This window comes from Pipistrellus hanaki (assembly GCF_964339955.1).
Source record: "Pipistrellus hanaki genome assembly, chromosome: 9".
Classification (NCBI taxonomy): Eukaryota; Metazoa; Chordata; class Mammalia; order Chiroptera; family Vespertilionidae; genus Pipistrellus; species Pipistrellus hanaki.
In genome coordinates, this window is record NC_140511.1 from 67,049,145 (window position 1) to 67,074,433 (window position 25,289).

General features: G+C 56.4%; 2 protein-coding genes across 8 annotated transcripts in view; both read right to left on the reverse strand.

Annotated features, from left to right (window-relative positions):
- Window positions 1-13,982, reverse strand: part of DGKZ (diacylglycerol kinase zeta) — a 41,301-nt gene extending 27,319 nt beyond the window's left edge. For 2 of the 6 annotated variants that reach the window (XM_084896085.1, XM_084896084.1), the window contains exon 1: window positions 13,679-13,982. In XM_084896085.1, the coding sequence (XP_084752211.1) occupies window positions 13,679-13,872 (194 nt within the window). In that variant the 5' untranslated portion in view covers window positions 13,873-13,982. Of the gene's footprint in view, window positions 1-1,523; window positions 1,902-3,553; window positions 3,742-13,678 lie in introns of those variants that run through there. The other 4 variants (XM_084896087.1, XM_084896086.1, XM_084896089.1 and 1 more) reach the window with 3 other exon arrangements.
- A 6,262-nt stretch (window positions 13,983-20,244) lies between these two features.
- Window positions 20,245-25,289, reverse strand: part of CREB3L1 (cAMP responsive element binding protein 3 like 1) — a 35,991-nt gene continuing 30,946 nt past the window's right edge. For both annotated transcript variants that reach the window (XM_084896122.1, XM_084896121.1), the window contains 4 exons: window positions 24,763-24,862; window positions 23,763-23,889; window positions 21,210-21,477; window positions 20,245-21,016 (listed from right to left, as the gene is read on the reverse strand). In XM_084896122.1, coding sequence (XP_084752248.1) covers window positions 20,980-21,016; window positions 21,210-21,477; window positions 23,763-23,889; window positions 24,763-24,862 — 532 coding nt within the window. In that variant the 3' untranslated portion in view covers window positions 20,245-20,979. The remainder of the gene's footprint in view (window positions 21,017-21,209; window positions 21,478-23,762; window positions 23,890-24,762; window positions 24,863-25,289) is intronic.

The window sequence follows — 25,289 nt, forward strand, 5'->3', positions numbered from 1 at the left end:
ACACACCTGTGCCCTTCAGGAGGGGCAGAGCGAGGGATCGGAATAGCCCGCCTCTTGGTACCCTGTGGGCAGGGACAGGAAGCCTCTGGCCGAGCCCCTCCCTCGCCCTCTGAAGCTTGTGTGAACATTGGAGGCTACATCCTGCAGAGCTGGGTGTAAACTGTTCCATCTTGCAGGTTTGTGGGTGACAAAACAGAGGCACTGGAAGCTTTGTATGACACTGAAGCCGTGTGGCTTCCTAAGAGCCCACGGAGCTCCATCTGTCCGTGTGAGGCTCCAGGTCCCTGCGTGTGCTCGGCGACACACCGCAGGTGCAAAGAGCAGGGCCCTGGCGAGGGTAGGGCAGGCAGCGGGCACAGGTCAGCACTGCCGGGACGCCAACCCGGCCCGACAGGAGGAAACTGCCCGTGTTACTGGTGGTAAAGTCTACCCAGGGAAGGGACAGGGTAAAAGCTCAGAGGGGCCAATTGCCACGAAGCCTGGGCAACTGAAGGAAAGTGAGGAGAGGCCTTGAGCAGACTCCAAGCGGTCAGAGTCCAGTCTGAGTTGGCCCTGGGGTCCTTAGCTGATTGGCTGCAAGCTCCTCAGCCACTTGGAGGGCAGGGGGCAGTCAGGAGAAAGTCCAGGGAGCCAGGCGGGGTCCCTGTGGGGCTCCCTCCACCTTCCCTCATCGTAGCCCAGGCATAACTGGCAGGAAGCGGCTCCCAGACAACGTCGGCACGCATGCCACGAGCTGTCTGCACTCAATCTTTCCACACCTCCCCCGAGTTCCTTACCAGGGTCTCGGTCACAGCCCTGTTACAGGCACAGGAGGGTGACCTCTGGTGTGCTGGGAAGGGGGCACAGACTCCAGACTGCAGCCCACCCCATCCCTTTCCCAGCAAGGGAAGGCGCGCCGACTATCCCAGAGATGGAGGTTGGGGTCCCCTGGCTAATGAAGAACATGGTAGAGCAGGTGGCCAGGCACCCCCAACCCCAAGGAGAGGCTGAAGATGTTGAGAGATTAACTCGGGGACCGGTGTTCCGGGACAGCCCTGTGTCCTGGCAGGATCAGCGAGGCCATGCTCTGCAGATGTCATGCGGCGGTGGGCAAGCGGGCACTGCCCACTGAGCTCCAGGGGGCGGCCAGACCCCCACCTCGCGCGGCCAGGAGACCCGGAGGGACCGGGTTCCATCAGCGCCTGGAAGGGGTGGCCAGTGCTGGGGCCCTCCCTGCTGGTGCAGGGGTTGGGGTGATCGGGTCCCCCCGCCGCCGGACAGTGGGAAGCTGACCCTGCCTTGGCCCCTCAGCCCCAGAGGAGGCGCGCTAAGGGGCGGGTGCCAGGGAAGGATCCCCACTCAGTGCCGGTGCCAGGGGGTATCCCCCGCGCGGAGCCAACGCCGGGACAGCCCAGTCCAGCCCGCGCCGCCGGTGCCGGGAGACCTCCGCGCAGGGTCAGCACCGAGCGGCCGAGGAACGCCCCCCGGTGCCAGGCGCGGGGTCCGCCCGCAGCCGCAGTGCCCGCCCGAGGCCGCCCGCTCACCTGTGCCCGAAGAGCCGCAGCCCCGGGAAGCGCCGCTTGCTGAGGCGCCGCGGCGTCCGGTCCGGCTCGGGGCCGGCGTCGCGCTCGGAGCCGCTGGACGAGGCGGAGGCCGACTCGGAGCCGCTGCTCCCGGCCTCGGGGCTACCGTCCCGCGGCTCCATCGGCCCTAGCCCCGGCCGGCGGCGGGCCCGCGGGAGACGTCCATGCCGGGCCGGCGGCCGGGGCTCAACACGCCGGCTCGGCGCCGCCCGCCCGGGCCATGGCGCGCGCCCGCTCTGCCCGCCCCGCGCCGCGCGCCCCCGCGCCCCACGCCCTGGTGCCCGGGAAGCGGCCGCCGCTCCAGGAAGTGCCGCCGGCCCGGGCTGCAGGACCCCGCATAGCTGGCCAGGCTGCTGCCTGCCCCGCCGCCGGACACGCCCCCTCCGGTGCGCGGCGGCACCCGTCCGCAGCGCCCTCTGCCGGCCGCCGGCCGCTCAGCCAACCTCCTGGCCTCATGGAGGGGGTGGGGCCCAGGGGGCGTGGTGGTGATCGAGTCCCCGCCCCCAAACCCTTGCCTGGTCCGCCCGGATCCCACGGAATCTCCGGCCTGACAAGGCCGCTCCGAATAGACACCGCTCTGCACACCCAGTGCCCGCTCACAGCCACCCATACAATCACCACCCTTACCCCTTTGGCTTTCCCAAATCACACCCGTGAGAATAAAAAGTCACACAGAACCAACATGCCTCTCACATGAGTATGTTCCCTCATTACTCTAATGCTTCCCACCCCAGCCTCTTACTCTCAGAAATGTATTCCAGCAAAGTATACTCACTCCAAAGTGACCCTGGCACACACTAACAAAGAACGTACATGTTTCTCATACAAAGTCATCTTTCCTCAGCTATCCAGTTGCTTCTAACCCTTTTACACACTTCTAGCAAATAGCATTTCCCCGGCACAGTATCCAACCAAACCTGTAGCTCTCTTACATTACAGGAATCACCTGCACACCCAAAAATACAAACACATAAGGACCACACTCGTTCACCAATATACACACCCGCATAGAACATGCACCCCTTTCTCCTATGCACAAACACCTCCCAGGACAGCGGCTACAAGTTGCCATATGCCTCCTGCACATACATCACCCACCAGAAACAGACCTCTCAGACTCACACAAGCACACCCCGAGGGTAGCAGATGAAGAAAGCAATGGGAGACAGAGCCATCGCCTGTGGTGGCACGGCCAGCACACACGCCTGGGAATCAGCAGCTCGGGCAGCTCTGATAGCCTCTGCAGGGCTGACCGAGGGAGGCTAGGAAGCTGGAGAGCATGGTCTTCTTCCCCCCAAACCCTGCCACCCAGATGCCCACATCAGCTGCCCGCTGTTTCTGTTCACACTCCCCTCTGCAAAGCCACATCCGGTGTCACCTTCACTCTTACCCTCTCCTCTGGAGTTCTGGCAGCCCATTTTCCAGACTTTAGGCAGCCACATAGAGCCAATGCTGGGGGCTGTGGCCTGTGGTTTTGAGAAAGAGCCAGCATCCAGAAGCTCAGAACATTCTTTCCATTTCCTTACAGTTTCCTGTGGGCCAGCGGCAGGTGCCAGGATGGCCAGGAGGGCAGTGAAATCCCCAGGGGAACCAAATGCTGTCCTTCTGGGGTGCATGGACCCCTTTGAAACCTTCCCAACAGTTCTGACACCTAGCTCTGAGGGAGGAGACCAGAGGCAGCTGAAGACCCCACGGAGTGTGGACAAGACCTTTCAGCAAACAACGCCCCATTCCTGTCCCCGCTCCTCTTCCCAGTTCCCCCCGCTGTTATTGCCTGTGAACTCAGCCCTCCCCCACACTGCCCCCACAGCAACTCAACATCAGAGTTCCCCTCCTCCTGCCAAGAACCCCTTTTGCTTTTTTTCTGAGTCTCTGCAGAGTTGCTGGACTGCGGATGTGGGAAACCCCGCTTCTGCCACAACCCCCCACCCCACATAAAAGATTCAGAGAGGGCTGGAGGTGCCCCTTCCCGGGCCACCCTGAGTACCTACTGTGTCTGGGGGGTCTCGGCTGGGATCTGTGGCACGTCCCAGGAGCGGTAGCGCCACATCTGCCTCAGTGCCCCCAGGCGCTCCCCCGCCTCGGTCCCCAGCGCCTCCGCGGGGCCCAGAGCTGTGGCCTCATCGCAGCCTCCCGGGTACTGTGGCCGGCCCAGTACGCTCATCCTGCCGGCGACTCTCTTCCTCTTTTGGCACTTCCTGACCGGGGGCCCTGCGAGAGACCAGCTGACTGCCCCGGCCGAGGACCAGAGTCCTCTCAGGCGCCTGCCTTCCGCTGGCTGGGGCAGGAGGCTAGCTGGGGAGAGAGCTGAACTGGGGAGAGCCAGAGGCAGGTGAGGACAAGCCCAGCCCAGCAGCCAGGAGACAGCCCAAGAGTCAGAGGCTGCTAGGCAGCCACCAGGCCTGCCCAGGCTGGGATCTGAACATCTGAACGTAAGCCTCAGCCTCAGCCTGGCTTTCCTCTCCGCTTAACCTCTCTGATCGTTACCTCTTGGTCCTGCTGAGGCCACCACTGCATCACAACTACTGGGTATGTTGGAGGGTGGCGCCCCCACACATAGCTCTCTCTCCTTAACGCCTCTGTGAACATCACACCACCTACCAAGGGTCAGGCGCCTGGGGACAGTGGCAGAGTAGAAAGAGGAACCAGAATGGAGCTAGAAGATGTGGACTCATGTCCTGTTTCTACCTTCTTATCAGCTGTGCGACCCGGGTCAGGCCAGAGAGGTTTACCTCTCGGAGCCCCCCTTAAACCTTTCTGGAATAAGGTGGGAAGTAAACAGATGAACCAACGAATACATGTGTCAGGGAGCTTTTCTGGGCCTCAGTGTTCACATCTTTAAAATGGAAGGAGGGTCGTAGTAAGAACTGAACTCATGGCACTTTACGAGGATGAAGTACGCGGTGAATGGGTTTAAGTGAATTCATTCAATACATATTTATTGAGTGCCTTTTATGCATCAGGCACTGTGCCCGACTACATAGCACTGAGCAAAGAAGCAGGGCTCTAACTCGTAGAGCTTGGATTCTAGTGGAACAAATAACCATGTAAAATCATGTCAGGCAATGGGAGGTGCTTAGAAGAAAATGAAGCCAGAACGAAGGGGGAAGAAAATGACGAGTGTGTGTGTGTGTGTGTGTGTGTGTGTGTGTGTTGGGAGGGGTGGGGGGGATTGTCACTTAGGTAGGGGGATTGGGAAAGCCGCTCTGAGGAGTTGACACTTGAGCACAGACCTGAACGGATCTAGAGCAAACAAGGTGCCTCTCTAGGAAGACAGGATTCTAGGTGGAGGGAACAGCAAGGGCAAAGGCCCTGATGTGTTTGAAGAACAGCAAAGAGGCCTCACTGTGCTGGACTTTGAGGCCATCATGAAGATTCGATAAATACATAGCGAGGCATACACTCACTCTTTATTATCAGGGTTGTTTCTAGGGTGGAAATTGTATCTTCCTCTAGCACTCTCTAATCACACTGCTGTATAATTAGGTTTTTTTTTTGTTGGTTTTTTTTTGTGTTTTTTTTTTTTAGCGCTCTATATGTTTGTTACCCCAGGAAAGCTGTAAATTTCTCGAAGACAGAAACAGGGTCAGTTCAGTTCAATAAACATTTGTGCTCCAGAACCTACAGACACAGAAATGCACCTCCACCTGGTAAGGTAACCACCTTTGGGTCCCTGGTGACCGGAACACGGTGTTCCTCAATAAACATTTGTTTAACAAATCAAGCCAGGCCATGAATAATTAGTACTCAGCAATGATAAATCAATAGATAAAGATTCTTCTATGCTTCTGTGCCAGAAACCTTTGGATCCTTGTAACGCCCTATAAGGTAGCTCCTGTTATTTTTCTTTTGCAGATGGGGAAACCGAGGTGCAGAATTGCTAAATTCATTTGTCAGATCACCCAACTGGTAACTGCTAGAAACAAGACTCTGTGCCCTTAAATAAGACATTCTGTGGAATTGGGGACACGGCCAGGTGATGGCACCCCTTTTTCAACAGCTCTCTCTTCCAGCCCGTCTGTCGGGGCTCAGCGGAGACTCGGCCAGCCAGGCCAAGGACTATTCTAGAAGAAGACTGTTGCAGGGCTCTGTGCTCCCTCCCAGGGATTCTGCAAGTAGCTTGAGCAGTTAAACAGAGGAAATGGGGCTGGGCTTGTTTTCCATCTCAGCTTCTGGCAGCTCTGGAGCAAGCAGCAGAGAGCAGGAAACGTGGCCCCGGAGGGGAAGCGGGCAGGCTGGAGGCTCTGAGAGGCACGGCAGTCCTGATTGTGGGATCAGCGGCCTCCTGGGCTTGAATTCCTTGAAGCTGTCAGTACTTTCCAGGTAGGGCGGGGAGGACAAGGCTGGAAGGGACAGGTGCACAGGGCCCTGCCCAGGGAGGATGCCCTTGGCAGGTCCTAGGACAACCTGTGCCAGCACTGGGGAGCTGGGGACCCCTCAGAATCCACCCAGATACGCACAGGAAGAGGAATCTGGGTAAGAAAATTATTCTGGGCTTCGCCAAGGCCCCAGAGGGTGAGGTGTTCTACTTTCTGTGACCTGGATGATGAAGTTGGAGCTGGGGAAAAGAAATGTACTAGGGCACACACACTCAACCCAGGATCTGGACAGCCTCTGCTCTCAAAACCAGCCAAGCCAGCCTCCTTGGCCTGACCTTCCGGGGCTCCTTCTGTTCCGGTTCCTTTAAAAAAAAATCCCCCCCCCCCCTCTTTGTCCAGGCTTTCCCTGTGGAGATTTTCTCTCAGCTCACTTCATGCTGGTACCTACTTCACAACAGGTGCTCAAAAAACATTTCTTCCCTCTTTTTCCAGACTTTCTTTAACATGCCACCTTCGCCCCGGCTATTCCATTCTGCCTGTGCTGCTCTCTTTGCCTTTTTTGCCCGGAATGTTTGGCCAGTCAAACATATCCACCTTTCAAAGCCCCAGCCCAGGAAGCAAAAGTGAAAGGTGAAAAGAGGCCCAGGTCAGAGCCCATTGGGGCAAACTCCAGCCCTCGCTGTGTGACTCGGGGCAAGTCACTTACCCTCTCTGGGTTGAGTGATGCACCAGATGTTCTTGAAGATTCTATTGAACTCGGACAGTTTTATTGGAACCACTTTCCCTGACCTGCAGGTTTTCACTCGTTCATTTGTTTGACAGTATTTTGTAAAGACCTACTAAGAGTCCAATGCTGCCTCAGAGCCCACCCCCCCAATCCCACGGACGTATCTCTGATACTCACGTTTGTTCCCAACAATATTTCTATATTGTGACCTTGTCTCCTTACAGGATTCTTTAAAATATATATATATATTTTATTGATTTTTCACAGAGAGGAAGAGAGAGGGACAGATAGTTGGAAACATCAACTCAGCTGCCTTCTGCACACTCCCCACTGGGGATGTGCCTGCAACCAAGGCACATGCCCTTGACCAGGATCAAACCTGGGACCTTTTTCAGTCTGCAGGCCAACGCTCTATCCACTGAGCCAAACTGGTTTCGGCTCCTTACAGGATTCTTGAACCTGATGTTGCTCCTAGCTCTGTCCTGGAGGCAAGTCTGTGCTCAGTGACCTCCTGTGGAAGTTGACGTGAGCTGAATAGAGGTGTCTAATAAGCCGAGCAGAGGGAGGGGGGTCGGCTTCTTGTTTGCATGCGTGGCTGTGGTGAGACACGGGGGAGTTTTTTCATCAAAGTCCCTCCCCAATGGCTAAGCCTGTGATCCAAGTACCTGCTGAAGCCCTTGGAAGCAACCCCAAGCACAAGAGCACCTGCTGATCGCCAGCCCTCTATCCCCCCAGAGGAGACAGAGGTACCTGAGTGGGACTGCAGGTGCTGCTAGCTAATGACAGATGGGCATCTGACTAGGCTCCTTCTGCGCAAGCTCATTAATGTCATAAGCAGGAGGCAATGGGGAGGGGGGGCTTGGGACCCTCTCCCCCTGGGGCAAGAGAGGCTGTAGGAGTTTAGCAGTGGAAGATGGACCCTCCAATAACAGTGATCTCTCTTGGAACTTGGCCTTTGGCTCCTCCCAAGTCCCCAGGCTGGAAGTGAGAGCAGTCTGGCGGGCTCTGCCCTCACTCCGGCTCATCTGCCCTAAAGGCTTCCTCTGACCCCATTTTGGTCGGCAGCACCAAGGCCCCCAGGACAGAATCAGCTGGCCTCCTGCCCTCCACACCTCCCACCCCCAGCTGTGGGCTCCCAAACCCTGCTGGCATGCAGAACCGCCTTTCAACTGCCCTGGCCTCCGTCCCATTACCCCTCCCAGGAACCTGTGCACTTAGTACCGAGGCAAAAGGAAAGCCCATTAAGGATGCAAGTCCAGACCCCGGAAAGCCTGAGAGAGTAAAAAGGGCTTTGAAGTGAAATCCATTTGAGCCTGGATCCTGGCTCTACCGGTTCCTGGTGGTGTGGCTTAGCACATGACATAACTTCTCTGAGGCTTTGTTTCTCATCTGTGAGATGCTGCTCGGTGGCCCTCACATCCCCACCCATTTATGCACCCTGCTTAGTCTTTCTTCCCCAGATATCTGTGGGCCACGCGCGCCTGTAGGTCAAGCAGCGTGGAGCCCGGCAGAAGCCATGGTTAGCCCCAGTGCCTTCCCACACCTGTTGTGTGTCTGTGAAGAGGGGTCTTCCTCAGCCGGTGCTAACCCTTGTCTTTGGGAACGGGACCCCTGACAGGCTCCTCTGAGTGCTCTCCTCTGAAACTGTACCAACGGAGGCAAAAAATAAGACTTCCACCCAGACTTCCGGCTACCTGGCCTAAGGGCCCAGTTCTCAGCAGCAAGCACATCAGAGAACCTGTTCAAATGCTTTTGCTTGCCGCAACCAGTTTGGCTCAGTGGATAGAGCATTGGCCTGCGGACTGAAGGGTCCCTGGTTCGATTCCGGTCAAGGGCATGTACCTTGGTTGCGGGCACATCCCCAGTAGGGGGTGTGCAAGAGGCAGCTGATCGATGATTCTCTCTCATGGATGTTTCTAATTCTCTATCCCTCTCTCTTCCTCTCTGTAAAAAATCAATAAAAATGTATTTTTTTTAAAAGTACGTAGATGAATAAGAAGAAATAGATAAGATGAAGTTTCTTTTTAAAAAAAGTGCTTTTGCTTGAGCAAGCACATCAGAGAACCTGTTCGAATGCCTTTGGTCCTCCCAGCCGCCCTCCACATGCCCAGATGGCTTGTGCTTGCCCTTGTGTGGGTGGTGGGGGGCATGGGCTGCCCGGGGACACACAGGACAGGATAAGACCTTCTCTGGGGTCCCAGTCCCTGCACTGCTGCCTTCAGGTCGAGCCTGGCCGCACTTCCAGCCACTGCCCGCCCTGGCCTTTGACTCACTTGTCAGCAAGAACCTCAGGTCCCAGCGGGGAAGAAGGAGTTCCGGACTAGGCCCGGGCCCTGCCCTTCCCAAAGGAAGGAAAATGGATAGACCCTCAGCTTCCGGCTTCCTCTGGCTGGGGCGGCCCCCTCCTCCCGCTCCACCCCGGCTCTGTCGCCCCGGTTTTTGCATTTTTAATCCAGGACAGAATGTGATCTCTTGCAGCTCCTTGCTTTATCCTGTTGCTATTTAAATTACAAATCGGCCCCATCTCCCTGTCACTCTTGGGTTATTTTTAGCTTCTGGTAAATAGCAGCAGGGAAAGTTGGATCAGGTGCCCCTCCCTGGAGGAGCGGTGTACCCAAAGCGGCGTGTCTGCAGCAGGGGGCACTCTCCCCCGCCGCTTGTCACCCCCCCACCTTGCATCCCCCGCCAGCTCCCCCGTGGGGGTGGAGGACACGGGGGAGGACCGAAGGCACGCACACAGGCTCAGTCCCTGCTCTTCGATTCTGTTACGCTCTGCCACCCCACCTTTCATCACTCAGGACCAATCTCCTTCAGGGGCCTTCCTGCACCCCCAGACCCCAAGGAGGTCCATCTCTGGGGGGTGTGGGGGGCAGGGGAGAGGTGCAAAAGATCTGGTAACTTGGGTCCCAGCCCTGCTATGAGTCAGGAATTTTACATCACTTATCTTCCTAATCTCCACAGCCATCCTTTTGCGCAGGTATTAGTGTCCCGGTTTTCCATACGAGGAAACAGGGTCAAAGGTAAAAGTGGCTTAATCGTCAAGGAAGGGCAGGGCTGGAATTTGAACCCGGGTCTCTCAGACCTTGAAGGCTGCAAGCCTGCGTACTGCACTTTCTCTCTCAGGAAAACGCGTGTCCGTTGCCTAGTGCCCAGATTGATCTCAACACCCACTGTCTTTCCCATGGGTTTTTCCCTGTCCCGTCTACTGGATCAAAAGTTGACAAGCTATGCCCCACGGACCTTACCCAGCCTGCTGCCTGTTTTGGTAGGGCCGTGAGCTAATTTGTACAATTGTAAACGGTTGGAAAAAAGCGAAAGAATAATATTTGATACAGTGGCGGTGATATGAAATTCAAACTTCAGTGTCTATAAATAAAGTCTTGCTGGAACCCAGCCATGCTCCTTCATGTAAGTAGGGTCCATGGCTGCTTAAGCATGTCGCCTACAATGGCAGAGCAGAGTGACAGGGAGTTGTATATCACCTGCAAAGCTTAAAATATTTACTGTCTGGCCATGTACTCAAGGGAAGAGACCACGTCCCATTCTTCCAGGTCAGACAGTGCCTGGCCCAGGAGAATCCCGGACAGAGGTGCTGGTCCTCCCTCAAGGTCCTGCTGGGGCCACAATAGCCTCCAGCACCGGGGAGCCCCCTGCCAGCCACACCCCAATCTTCAGCTCACATTTTACCCTTTCTCCTGCCTCAGCTTCTTCACAGGTGAAACTGGTGGTTTTCAAATCTGCTTGATTATCAGAATTACCTGGGTGAAGGATATATATTTTTTAATTGATTTTTTACAGAGAGGAAGGGAGAGTGATAGAGAGTTAGAAACATCGATCAGCTGCCTCCTGCACACCTCCGACTGGGGATGTGCCTGCAGCCAAGGTACATGCCCTAGACTGGAATCGAACCTGGGACTCTTCAGTGCACAGGCCGACACTCTATCCACTGAGCCAAACCGGTTAGGGCTGGAAGAGGTTTTTAAAGTCGAGATGCCCAGGCCCAACCCTAGACTATCTAGATCAGGATCTCCAGGGATGGGGCTTTAGAGATTACTTGAAAAGAAATCCCCCAGGTGATCTGGTTTGGGAAGCACTGGGCTTAGCTCCAAGTCCAAGCTCTGCATCTTCTGACGGGTCCTTTCAAGATCAAACTCGGTGTTCCTGGCACCCCTCTGGCTTTTTCCAGGCTGGACACCACTCTCCATTGGTCTCTGGAGCCCAACCTTGATACTTTAAATACGTTGCTACTGATTTTTAGAGAGAGAGAGGAAGGGAGGAGGATAGAAAGATAGAAACATCAATTGGCTGCCTCCAGCACGCCCCCTATTGGGGATTGAGCCCGTAATGAGAGCAAGTGCCTTGACCAGGGAATTGAACTAGTGACCTCTTGGTTCATGGGATGACGCTCAACCACCAAACCACAACGCCAGGGCAAACCAACCCTGATATGTTAGAACTTCCTCAAATGTATGGGAGATATTTTTCCTCACACTCAGAGGCAGATGTCAGATGCTCCCCACCCCGCCCCACGAGTTTCTACTGGCACAAATCTTTCCATCCACATAAAGCAGCTGCTAGGGTTGGGGGGTGAAGAAAACCTGTTTTCCAGAAACGCCCACATCCCTAAAAGCTTCTACTCCAAGCCCCCGTCCTCACCTACGTCCTCATCTACGTCAGAGGCAGCCAGGCCTCAATTCTGCTCCCACTTCCATCCCTCGCCGCCCTCAGATTTCTGTCCAAGAGCCTTTTCTCTCTGTGAAGGGCTTTCAACTGCTTTTCTTAGCAACTCACAGCGGGGTGGAGGTTCCGCTGTGAGCCAGAACCGCGTGGCAAGCGGGGGATGTGAAGAGGGCTACTGTGGGCCTGAGCGCCTGCCAGCCCTGGGCGGCCTGTGCGAGGAAGAGCGTGCACCCGTCATCAGGCCACTCAGCGCGCAGCCTCACGGGAGGGCTGAGCCAGAAAGCACAGCTCGTTCTCTGGAAGGTTTTGACACCCCGGAGCCACTGTCTCCTTCACGGGGCCTCTTCTGCCCTCTCCCCGGGGGGCTTCTCTTTGCCTTGATGCCTTCTCTGGCTCTGGTCCTAAGGCTGGGCTCCCGGCCTAACCCTGGTGCGAAGAGGTGCCTTGCCTGATCTTCCCGGAGTGATGGCGGGAGCCTGTCCTTGAGCAGACCTCCCACAGGTGACTCAGAGGTCTCTGGACCCCTGCACAGCCACAGAGGAGTCCCAGCTGGTTACCCGGCCTTCTGAGCGATTCGAGGCTCAAATTCGGGCTGTGGATTCAGGAGGCTGTGGATTCAGGAGGCTGTGGATTCGAGGCTCAAATTCGGGCCTCGATTCAGGAAGCAACCACCCTGGGAGAATCCCAATCCCTTGTCGCTGCTTCTCTCTCTTCCTCCCTCCCTCCGTGTCTCTCTCTCTCTCTCTCTCTCTCTCTCTCTCTCTCTCTCTCTCTCTCTCTCTCTCTCTTTCTCTCTCTCTCTCTCTCTCTCTCTCTCTCTCTCTCTCTCTCTCTCTGTATGTGTGTGCCGCCTTTTCCATCTTGGCTCTTTAATTTTTCTATGCTCCCTATCCTCTAAGCTTCTACCCCACTCTGTGGCCTCCTTTCCAGCTTTTAGTGCTGTTTGTCCCTGACCCACAACCAAGGAAAATTCTGGAGTCCCTCCCTCTGTTAGAGGTGAAGAACTGAGGCCCAGGGGGATACTGTCTAGCTCAAGGACACGCAGTAAGTCGCTGGCAGAAATGAGAACGCAAGCCCGGTCTCCTGATTCCCAGACTAATATTTCTTTCAGGATTCTACACTCTACGCCCCACTCCCTGTCAGCCACCTCTGTGCTCTCTCCTCCCCCAGGGAACGTTAAGGGAATCTTCTATCTGCAGCCAGAAGGCAGGAGCTGATAATGCCCTCCTCTCAGCGTGGTGCTCTGGGAGAACTTGGTAATGGAGCTCAGTGTGCCTCTGGTTCCTTAGGTGCCTCCCAAAGTGAAGGTAGGACCCACGGGACACGAACCCATTTCCCATTTAGCCTGTGCGCCGCACTTCATGATGGCGAGGTCCCCTCCTCCTCCCCCCCTCTCTCCCAAGTGATGGAAGCTGGAGGGCTTCAGAGCCATTAAGAATAGGGGGGGCCCTTCTGGCTCCCAGGGTTGGGCTGGTTTTATGAAACATCTTCCCAGAAAGCCCAGGGAGAAGCCGGGCAGCCTCAGACACACCCAGAGTCCTTGTGCCTGTAAACAGACAGGAAAGGTGTCCTCTCTAACTCCGCTAATGGCTTCAAGGTCTGCAAGTGCCTCAGCATCCCCGCTGGACCCTCCAGAGGAGGTCCCTCTGGGCCAGGAATTATATATGCGGTGTGAGAGAGGAGGAGGCAGGCAAGGGCTGCCTCTGCCCTGCCCCCACTCCCTCCCTACTGAAGGAACTGACCTACCTGTTTGAGGGGCAGCCCAGCCCCGCTGGTTCCTCCAGGGAAGCCCTGGGCAGAGGGGCCGGCCCAGGGCGGCTGGGAGTCTTATTAAAGTGTCAGGGTGTGTGTGTGTGAGACTCTGTCACAGAGGATGCCAATGAGGGCGGCTGGGCAAAGGGGCCCAGGAGGGGTTCCTTTGCCATGCCTAGGCCCCAGGGTTTTAGCCACGGTGGCAGGGAGCATCTCGGTCCCTTCCACCAGGCACTGCCCAGCACAGGGTCAGCACACAGGAAAGCCTGGCAAGAACTATGGATGAAGAAGGTCCCTCTCTTCCCGCAGGGAGGCAGGGAGTGTCTCTCCCGACTCTCCCCAGCAGACGGAGTTTGTAAGGACCATGTCTGGGTTACGGCTCCCCTCTCTGCCCAGGGCAGTGCCTGGCATCAGGACGGTCGGGTTGGCATCAGCGAGCCCACGTTGGACGCCCCGGGCTTTCACGGCTCATACAGAGAAGGGGTCCCAGAGCCCCCCTCTCTCCTGCCCCCGGAGGGCAGAGACTCCCCGTTAGTCCTCTCTCAGCTCTTCGCACCAGGCAAGCAGCCTGCGCACAATGAGTGGCGCCTTAAAAGGGGGTGGACCCAGGCCCCCCCTCTGCCCCCCATTCTCCTTACCTGTACGACACCTGCTTTCGTAGGTGCATCTGGCAGAACTGCTCCTCCACCGCGAGCCCAGCGGCCATGCCCCGGGGGCCCTCGGCCCCGGCCTCCTCCCCCCGCGGGCAGCGCGGCCGCACCACCTCCGCCGCCGCCCGGCCGCCGGTCGCCCCGTCCCCGCGGGGCCCGCCGCCGCCCGGGCCCTCGGCCATCCCGCGGCTGCCCTCTCCCCGCGGCTCCGGCGGCCTCTCGGGGTTCCCGCTAACGTTCAGGCTCCCCCTCTGCGGGGCCCGGGGCCGCCAGGCGGGAGGGAGGGCGGGGGCGCCGGGCCGCTCGCGTCCCTCTCGACGCCGCCGCGCTCAGAGCGCTGCGCCCGGAGCGGCGGCCGGGCTCCTCCTGTGCCCGCGGCGGAGTGTGCGTGCTTGTGTGTGTGCGTGTGTGTGTGTGTGTGTGTGTGTGTGTGCGTGCGCGTGGGTTTGGCCTCGGTGGGTGTCGGGGTGCTGAGTCGTGCGCGCTGGGGCGTCCCCCGGACGGCTGAGCCCGAGCCCGGGGGAGCGGGAGCCGGGGAGCAGCGGAGCCGGGGCGGCGGGCGCGGCCCCCACCGGGTGTCAGCGGCTTAGAGACACCGCGGCCCGGGGTCCGGGCCGGGGAGGTGCCGCTCCGCCCCGCCCGCCGGACCCAGCGGCGGTGGGCACAAAGGCCGAGGCCAGGGGTGCGGAGCGCCCTCCAGAGTCCACTTCTGCCTCCCCTCTCCCTCCTCCCTCCTCCCTCCTCCCTCCGGATTCCGCTGCTTGGCAGCTGCCAATCACTCCCCGCCCATCACTCAGCGGCGGTGATGCTCCCCTCCCTCCCTCCCCCCTCGCATCCCGCGCTTTCCGGCCGGGCATTCGCCGCTGCGGCGGGCAGGTGGAGAGGCGGGGGCGGCGCGGCAGCCGGCTTAACCCCCTCTGCGCCGCCGCGGGGATCCAGAGGCCCGATTAGATTTGGGGAAGGGGCAGAGCTAGGGGGACACACGCGGGGATAGAGCTGATGGCCGGCAGCACCGGCTTTAGGCCTAGAGCTCCTTCTTTCTGAGGTTGACCTTTGATCTAGCATCCCCTGCCCCCCCCCCCCCGCCCCCGCCTGCAGTATTTAATGGCTTCCCCTGGCCTGTACTTTCGCCCTGCATTAGGCCTGCCTCGACCTTCCCATATCCTGTCCTCTGCTCCCATCCATTTCCTTTCACTGTGTCTGTGCTCCTTATTCTGGGAACTGGCATCAATCAGGTCTTTACTGCGCTGTTCAGGCTGCCCCTCCCTCGGGAATCTTCTGTGGGTGACCTCCCTCACATTCGGAGGGTCTGCTTCAACGCTGCCTCTTCCAGGAAGCCTCCCTGGATGGCTCTGGCTGGATCTTCCTCCCAGCCCCCAGTCTTCTGCACCAGGCGGTTAGTCTAGTTTGTGATTTCTCTTCCCCCCTGGCCTGGGCGGAAGGTGGGAAGGGCCAGAGGAACAAAGGCAGAGAACAGGCTACATAGGAGGAAAGCTGAGCTGCTTGGGGTTCCTCCAGCTCTCTCCAGCTCTGTCTCAGCAGTCCTGCTCTGTGCCATGCCTGGAGTCTGTGCCCTTCTCCATGCCACCCATGGAAATCCTACCCAGCGTCAAGGCCCGCCTCAAGGGCCACCTCCTCTGTGAACCTCTCCTTAACACACTACAGATCCTGTCTCCCTGCTTCAGCCCTGTAACTGTGTCCCGGGCCTCTCTCTGGGCACCCCCTTCACGCTCTGACAATAACAAACATCTCCTTTGATCCTCTCCACAGCCCCGGGGGTGGATGTCATCTCTTCTTCCAAGCTACAGATGAGGAAGCTGGGATGTCAGTCAAGTGATTTATTTGCTCAAGGAGGCTCAGGCCGTGGAGGGTGGAGCCAGGATGCAAAGCCAGGTCTTCTGGCCCCAGAACTCAGACCCTTTTCCACTTCCCTCCTCTGTTTCCCTTCTCTGTAAAGTCCCGAAGGGCGGGAAGATGCCTGCATTGGCTTTGCCTCCCACCCCTCTCCGGGTCCAGCAATCCTGCTGTGGATGAATGGAATAAGTGGAATTGCATGAAACTTCTTGGCCACAGGAGGTTTCTTCCCTAAAGCCAAGTTCTAAAGAAGCCCCGAGGCGGGGTGGGAGGTGAGGGGGGAGAATAGAAGGGGGGAGGTAAAGGCACTCTGATGATCTGCCTTCTGGTTGCTGCCCTTGGGATTGCTAGTTTCCAATCAGCCTGGCCCAGGTAGCCTTCTACACCGGGAATTATGGTAGTGCTGGCTGGGTTTAACATTCCCTCACCAGCTGCTGAGCTGCTGGGTTTCCAGGTTGGTGTTTTGTTCCGTTCTTTCCTGCTGAGCCCTCCCCACTCAGTCCTTTTAAAAGTGAAGCTTCCCCCCTCGGTCTTCACACCTCCCCCATTTAGGACCAGCTGCTAACTGCATTATTTTTTTTAGCTGCAGCTCCGCCCTCTTCCCAAGAATCCTAGGGGAAAATGAAGGCCCCCCTCCTCTGACCAGCCTGACCACCTTCCGCCTCTCCTAGCTGCAGCTTGCTCCTCAGAACACCTCCAGCCCATTGTCTCTGTGCTCGGAAAATAATAGCTAATGCCTTCTGAGTGCTTACTGCATAGCCGACCGTGTGCTAAGAGCTCTACGTGCAAGCTTTCAGTTACCTCTCACTGCAATTTATTTTTTTAAATCCTCACCCAAGGACAGGCTTAGATAGAGGAAGGGTGGGAGAGAGAAAGAGAGAGACACATTGCTCCAAGCAACCGAGCCACTCCCTTTGGCTGGGCCTTCACAGCAATTTTATGAGGGTGGGTACTATTTTCCAATGAAGACACTGAGGCTTCACGAGGCTAGGGAACTGGCCAAGGTCACACAGCAAAGTGCAGCAACGACATTGGTGCTCCTGCTCTTCACGGACACTGATGCCAAAGCAACTTAGACTTCTCTGGAGGCCAGCTCCCGGCCTGTCCTCCCCCCCCCCCCCCTGTGACCCGAGGGGCACCTTTTGCCTACATCAGATAGGTGCCCAGTTTGGCCTCTGGAATTGGAACCTTGCCCTGGCCCATCCCAGTGCCAGGCATTGCCCACAGCTTCTCTGCCTGCGTCCAGAGCTTTGCTTTCCAGGTGTAACAAAGGGTTTGTTGTGGCGAGCCGAGCAGAAGGACTGGCACTGTGAAAGCCATCACGTTTATGACAAAGCCGGCTGCCAGAACTGACAACAGAGCTCAGGGACTGTAACTCTAACACTGGGATGCATTAGGACACGCCCCCTCAGGGACAGTAACACGGGCCCCAGAGGAGGTGGAGAGTCAGCAGGTGCTTGTGTGAGTGAGTTCACCATGTACTCTAACCCAGGCGGGGAGACTGTCTCAACGGACAGCATAGGGTGGTGACTGCAGATGACCACACTGCATGTGTGGCCAGCTCACTAAATCCTGGGCTCTCTGGGGTGGTTGCTCTGGGAAGTCCCAGTGTTCTTGGGAGATGTGCAAGAATACAAATCTGGGCCGGCGGGGAGGGCATCTGGAGGAGAGAGGAAAGGGTTGCTGGGGAACTGTAGGGGCAGTATGGGCCCTGAAGCCAAACAGACCTGTGTTCAAATGCCGACCTTGCCACTTACTTGCTGCATGATCTTGGTCAAGTCATTTCACCCCTCGGAACCCCAGTTTCATCATCTGTAAAAATGCCAGCTCTTAGGATTATTTTGATTCCTAATTGGGACATGTGAAATCATCAGTTCAGTGCCTGATAATCAAGAATTAGTCCATAATGGGAGGGTGGGGGAATGAGATATCATTAGCCAGATCTTATTTGTGCTCTAATGCTAGCAAAGTGCCATGCACATAAGGGACACTCCTTAAATATGTATTAAATGAACGAATGAAGGGTGGGGGGGGGTCACCCCAGAAGTCAGCTTCATTTTCCATTTCTCAGAGTGACAATTTCAAACTTTCTCCTTGCCCCCCAATTCAACTCCCATCCTCAAACTTCACAGCCAAGGGGAGGGGGCTCCCTCATTTCCCTGTCCCCTTACATTCTTCACTTAAGGAATATCATCCCTTTCTTTCCAGGCTTCTAAGGTTGAAGGTGGAGTTCTTTTAAAAATATATGTACTTTTTTATATTGATTTCAGAGCAGGGAGAGAAAGAGATGGAAACATCAATGATGAGAGAGATTCATTGATTGGATACCTCCCGCAAGCCCCACAATGCAACCTGGGCATGTGCCCTGACCAGGTATTGAACTTGTGACCTCTTGGTTCATAGGCCTTGCTCAACCACTGAGCCATACTGGTTGGGCAAAGGTGGAGTTCTTTATCTGCTTCCTGGATCCCTTCTCCACAACTCTCATCCATCATTTTCCCTCTCAGTTGGCTCTTTATTTTCTGGAAGAGCCATGGCCAAATCTCCCCAGTCTAAGAGAATAGCCCCAAACTGCTCTTGATCTCACCTACATTCCCTCTAGTTACCACCTTCTATTCCTTCACAGCTAAGCACCCTGCAAGAGTTCACCGACACCCTCCTCTCCCATCCTCCCCATCTTCATGTAGGTTCCTCTTGTTCTCACTTTCACCCAAATCCTCTCACTTCTGCCCCAGCTCCCCCCAACGGGGCTCCAACCAAGGTTACTGGCAACCTTCTCGTTGTCAAAGAGAAAGGACACTCTGTCTTCTTCTCATCTTTCCCCGCCTCTCAGATGGCATCTGACACCTCTGAGCATGGCTCCTGGAAGCTCCTCCATCGGTTTCTGGGGCACTCCCCTCTCCCGGTTTTTCCCTTTCTCTGCCTTTCTCCTTCACTCCGCTCCCTTCAGTGTCTCTCAATGTCCATCTTCCCCCGGCTCTTCCCCATCTCCTTTCCCCATATGCAGACCCACACTGTAACAGACCACCTGGATGTGGACAATTTCCCAGTCTCCACCTGGGGGCTCTTTCCCCCAAGCCCTAGGCCTACCTGTTAATGTGAATATTCCACAGGCAACTCAAATGCAAGATGTGTTAAAATGAGTTTTCCTTTCTCTCCAAACCTGTTCTTCCTCTGCATTCTCTGTCTTTTATTTATTTATTATTATTTAAAGTATTACATATATCTCCCTTTTTCCCCTCTGTGATCTTCCCCCAGCCTCCCCTACCTCCTGTTTCATGCCCTCATCCTGCCACCCCCCCCCCACCCCCAGTGTCTTGTGTCCATTGGTGTGCTTATATGCACACATACAAGTCCTTTGGCTGATCTCTTTCCCTGCTCCTCAACACTCCCCAGCCTCCCCGCTGTAATTGGACAGTCTGTTCTGTGCTTTACTGCCTCTGCATCTATCTTTTTGTTCATCAGGTTATATGCATTCTCTGTCTTGGTGAATGGATCGTTATCCACCCAGGCTTTCAAGCCAGACACCTAAAGGCCACCCCAGGCTCCATCCTCTCACTTGCACCTCACAGCCAATTGGATGTCAATGCCTGTTGATAATTCCTTCTAATTATCTTCAGAATCTGTCTCATTCTCACTATAACCCCCACAGAGGCCCAGGAGAGGGCAATCGGATTATCTTACTCTCTGGCTCAAAAACATTCAGTGGTTCCCCATCACCTTCAGGGTAAAGAATGCTTTCTTTAAAAGGGGCCATACTTTGCATCAGGGCCAGGACTGGGGTGAAGCAAATACGGAGTCTGGGGTACAAGTGCTTCCTTAAATTTCACATCCTCACTGCCCCCTTTCCTCACCCCAGCCCTGGCCCTGCTTTTCATGGCTCTATGCTTATGTACTTGACATTTTCTCCACCCCCAAACACTCCTCTCTCTTCTCTGCCTTACCAGCTCCTACTCGTCTCGTAAGACTTAGTTCAGGGCCAATTCTTCTGTGTTGCCTTCCCTGACCCACCAAATCTGAATGACATGACATTATTCCGTGTCCCCTTCACCTCCTGTGCACCCCTCCATCACACCGGCCCTGATGGCTGGTTTACTCCTCAGCCTCCACCCCAGCCTGGGGCCTTCCAGGGCAGTTGGTTGTCTAATGGAATTGGTGAATCAATCTGAAGGTGTGTGCTAAAAGGTATTGCTAATAATAATAATAATAATAATAATAATAATAGCTTGGGCCCAGGGCCCAGCCTTTAATGGCCTTGCTGTAAAAGCCTGCAGGTTCTAGCTGTTAAAACAGAGCTGCAGGCAGTGAGGTCCCCATCAAGTGGTCAAGATGAGGCTGTGAGAGGAGGGGGCATAGAGGATGAGGCCTGATGGCCAGCTCTGAGGGTCCATAACAGTAGGTGCTCAATACTTGCAGTTCCCACCCCTAAAGGCCAATTTGCCTCTTTGCTTCGGTCCTCAGTACCAGGAGATAGCTGGTGCCTTGGGGTGGGGCAATTGCAACAGAACTCTTAGAGCTTCTAGTTTGAATTCTGCATCTGGCTGGAAGAGGGAACCCGATAGAAATGCCTTCCCAACAATCCCATCCCCAGTCACCCCCCCACCCCAACAGAATATAAAATATATTTACCTTCTCACTCCCCGATCCCCCAAGTCCTACCCCCACCCCCACCCCACCAATGAAAGGCACACAGTCAGGAATTGATGCTGAATCTTTTTTTTTTTTTTTTCTTCACTTTTGCCTTCTTAAAGCATATGCTGAGCAGGTGGAGGAAGCAGTTTGGCAATTAAAAAGGCCCAGCGGCTTGGGCAGCGGCATGGAGAGGCCAGGGGAGGGTGGGGAGGGGAGCCCTCGTTCCCTGGCCAGGGAACAGCGAAGCCCGCACTAATTTCATAAAATATAAAACAAGGGAGGGGGGAAGGTAGGAGGGAGACTTGCAAAATACAATATCTTAGGGGGCTGGCAATAATAAAAAATAAGGTTCATTATTTACAAACAATTTCTGTTCTTGGTCTCTGTACAGTGGGGATGAGGGGAGCGTGTGTGTGTGTGTGTGTGTGTGTGTGTGTGTGTGGGCATGTTGATGGGTGTGTTTGTGTGTGTGGGGGCCGGGGGGCAGGGAGGGCAGTGGTCGTGTTGGTCATCATGAGGAAAGAGAGGGTACCCAGTGAGTGGTTTGTCTGAGGACAGACGGTTGTGGAGGGAGGGTGACATCGGAGTGGTTGGCCCAAGGGAACGGTCCAAATGTGGGGAGAAAAGGGAGGCCCCAGCCGAGACCTGGGGCAACGAAGGGCTGGGGAGAAGTGGAACCCTTTCTCCTGGGATGGCACCCCAGGGGGCAGGGGCACAAGCCGGATCCGGGTTAGCGAGCAAGACAGTCCCTCTTCAGGGATGCCAGGGGGATACGCGTCCTGGGTCCTGGGTCCTGGTACGGCCTAGGAGAGCTTGATGGTGGTGTTTGGGCCCAGATCCCTGGAGAGAGAAGGACAATCAGAGACTTTGTCCAATGAGGATCTGCTCAGCCCCCTGCAAGCTGGACCTGGCCAGGGGAGGGATGGGGCCTGGGCGAGGTGTGGCTGACACGGGGACCAGGGGAGGGCAGGGGGCAGGTGGAGCCCTGGGAGCCCAGGAGGGGGGGAAAAAAGGGGAGGGGCCACCCACCCACCTCTCGTGGAACCACTCGTTGGGGTGGGAGAAGTCGGGGCTGGTGCCATTCCCACGGATGTCCTTCGGCCAGGCTTCGCTCAGGTACTTGGCGGTCTCGTGCGTGCTGTCCAGGTGGTCATGCTGGCGGCGGTCCTGGGGTCGCTGCTCCGCCGGCCCCCCCGGCTTGATTTCCCAGCCATCGGGGGGCTCCACGGGCAGCAGAGCACCGCGGCCGTCCTCCCAAGAGCCTGCCCCCTCATCGTAGAACAGAAGGCTTCGGGAGGGCACTGGAGAGAGAGCTCAGGGTAAGCCCGGTGCCAAGAGGCTCCGCCGCCACCCCAGCCACATTCCTGGCCTCGTGGTTACAGACACGGGCTCGGGAATCTTAAAGGCCTGGACCTGTATTCCAGCTCCAACAATGCCACGCTGTGTGACCTCGGGCCTTTGTTTTAAACTTTCTGAGCCTCAGTTTGCTCACCTAGGAAATAGGGATCCTGGGACCAACTTCACAGAGATGTGAGGTTTCAAGGAGACCACACAGGGGAAGTGATTGAAACTGTTTAGTGAACACCCACAGAAAGTAGGTCTTTTGCCGAAACCGGTTTGGCTCAGTGGATAGAGCGTCCACCTGCGGGCTGAGGGGTCCCAGGTTCGATTCCGGTCAAGGGCATGCACCTTGGTTGCGGGCACATCCTCAGTGGGAGGTGTGCAGGAGGCAGCTGATCAATGTTTCTAGCTCTCTATCCCTCTCCCTTCCTCTCTGTAAAAAAAAAAAAAATCAATAAAATATATATTTAAAAAGAAAAAAGAAAAAGAAAGTAGCTCTTTCTAAGCAGAGGGTGCCATCTGAGAGCTGGGTTTAAATCCTACTTCCAACTCTTACGGATTTCCATCTTGAATAAACCTCTTCCCCATTCTAGGCCCTAGAGTGCCCTTCCCTGGGGTAAAGGTCACGGAAGGCCATGCTTTGGGGTAAAGGTGAAGAGAAAAGGAAGGGAACCCATTTGTTGGAGAATACTGTGTGCCAAGTCCTCTGGCCTGTATCGAGATGGACATCTCTCAGAACCCAAGAACCAGATATTCCAGCCCTGCTTCACAGAACAGGCAGTGGAGGTTTTAGGTGACCAGGCACGTAGTTCCATGCTAGTGTGACCCACCACCATCCTTCCGGCTCTCACGGCCCTGACCTACGTGGCACCCCCTGGAATGGTGTGTGCCAGGCTCTGCACGCCAGCCTGCTCCAGAGCTCCCTACCCCGGATGTGCAGGCCCGTACCCACGGCATTCACTCACTCCAGGGGCTCATTCCTTCACCGCCTCCTCTGACTCTGGTTTCCTTCATCCACACCCCTGCCCCGCCTCCCCCCCCCCTCCCTCCCGCCCCCTTCCATTCCTTCCTCTGTTCTGGCTTCCTCTACCGCCAGATACACTGGGGCCGCTCTGGCCTTGGGAAAACAACACGTGGCTCTCAAGACCCTACACCCCTTAGTCACTGTCTTGCTCTCTTCTTCTCGGTCCCAGACACACAGCACATGTCCAGGGAGTGGATCTCACTCCCTGCCTCCACTTCCTCTTCCCTTACTCCTCCCCAGCCGTTTCCTCCCCTCAAGGCCACGCAGACCTGCCTCATCCTCCCTATGGTATCTCTCCTTCTGGAAACTCACTCTCCCCATCTCCTAGCTCTCCGATGGCCCATCCGGTTCCTCTTCCTCCTCCTGCCCTGCCAAATGACTTGTTCCTGGTAAGTGATGACACGTTCCTCTATGGGTCTACCCGCAGTACCTTCTGCCTGGTGAAATCCATGCTCTCTTCACTGTGCTCTAGACTAGCTCTCCCTTTGCCTCCCAGGGGCTGTGTCTGTGTTGAGAGCGTTCATACCCCAGGTCACTTAACCTTCACATCAACCATGCTCTGTACGTGCGGAGCTGTCACTCCCATTTCCAAGGGGAGAAATGAAAGCCTGGAGAGCGTAAGGCACAGGCCCAAAGTCACACAGTGGCAGAGGCAGGTCTGATGGACTCTGGGGCTCCATACTCTTAACCACGGAACCTCACAATCCTCCACGGGATGGTGAATACCTGAGCTCACACCACCACCACCCCTCTGCTGCCCATGGCAGACACCGATGGACCCCGGCGCTCCTTCCTGTCCATCCTGAGTGGGGCCTCAGAATCCTGCTTCACACAGAGCCTCAGGCAGCCACCACCATCTCACTGGAAACGGCCCCTGAGCTGAAACTCATTTGCTGTCCCAGGAACACAGATGATGCTTAGCAGAGACCCCATGACCCACTGGCACATAAGACATGGGGGTAAAGGTGGGGATGTTTTTGTTATCCCCTCAACTGACCCCCTAGCCACTTCTGGATAGGCTGAGAATCAGGGGTCTGCCCGGTAGCCCCAATTCCACAACTAACACGGAACAAACCACAGACTCTTTCGAGCCTCCATTTTCCATCTGTAAAAAGAGGACGTAGAATGAGGTGATGCCAACCCAAAACTTGGCTCCTCCCTGTGCCTGGCTTCTGCACGGAAGCTGGGGCTGGGGAAGGGCAGCCTGGTTAGGGCACTCACTCTGACTGGCTGTGTAGACGCTGTCAGCGGCCACGGGGTCTTCCTTCACAGTCTGGGAGCCGGAGGAGAACTCGGGGAGGCAGGGCACCAGGGAGCCTAGCACCAGAACAAAGCACAAGGCTGCCACCTGGGAGGAGAGAGAGAGCAGTGGTCAGATCCAGGGCAGGGAGGGGCTGCCACCCTGGCCTCGCCCAGGCCTCCTGCCCCCAAACCAATGGCTGCAAAAGGCTCAGCATTTCTCTAAGAAGGCAGCTCCCAGAACCAACACCCCCAGTAGATGCAGGGTATCCTGCCCTCTCTGGAGAAGGTGGAGGAGGCAGCCCGGGCCATCTCAGCCCAGGCACTGCTGGAAGAAAGAGGGAAGTGGCTCATGGGGTGTCACCTCCAGGGTGGAGGAATCTGAAGGAAGAAAAGGGATCGGGGCTGGGACAAGGAAGGGGACACAGTATCACAGCAGCTTCTCAGCAGGAGTTGCTAGGAGTCACGAGGCACACACTAACCCCTGCCCACACATGGCTCTGCCACCTGGCAGCCCGGGTCCCAGAGGGGATGCCCCGGGCGGGTCCAGGAGAGGGTGGAAGAGGGACCGGCAGAGGCCTGAGCCACACACTGGGCACTCTTTTGGGTTTTCAGAGATTTGCTTGGCCTTCTCGTCCCCATTCATTCCAGAAAGAACCAAGTCCACAGGTCCTGAGTGTCTCCCCCAGCCCTTCACTCCACAGGGTGTGGCATTTGCCTTACCACCCCCTCCCCCTCCCCGTCCCCCCGCCCCCAGCGGGGTTCACGGGAGTCACTGCACAGTCACTGTTAGAACTGATCAGGGCAGGCCATGCTCTGGAAGGTTCAGAGGACTTGGTGAAAGAGGCCACTGGGCACTGGGATGGCGCATCTTGGTGATGTTGCCCATCATATTGCCAATCCTTTCAAGGTCTGCCCACCCCCCTAGAAAGCCACCGGGGGAAGACGCCCCCCAGAGGCCTCACCGAAGGAGCAGACCTACCATGAGGCAGGTCCCTGTCTGGGTGGCTGCCATCTTGTACGGCCTGGAGATCTTGTTGGTGACCAGCGTCTGGAGCTTCTGCAGCTGCTGAAGCAGGGTCCTGAGGGGGATACAGAGGTCACCAGAGGCTCTGACCCAGCAGGCATCTCTGCTTCCTGCTCTCCAGCGCACACCTGGGCTGGCTCCAGACCTGGCTGTCCCCAAGGTGCCCGCTTCAGTCAAGACAGAAGAGGTAGCCTCCTGCTTGGCCCTCTGCGGGGTGGTTCGTGAACCTGGGCCTGCCTTCTGGCAGATAGCTAGGTCGCTCTTGAGGAGATCAGGGGGGCCCTGTGATGCACCTGGCCAAAGTTGGGGTTGGAGGAAGGCCGCCCCACCTCGGCCCTATGGCAGCCGCAGCTCTCCACAACACATGTCTGGCAGCTGCCTGGTACACAGCGAGTGTCCAGTAAATGGTAACTACCATTTTAAAATTTTTTATTGCTGTTTTCACATTTGTCACAACACCTGTCACCCGTTTATTTATGGAC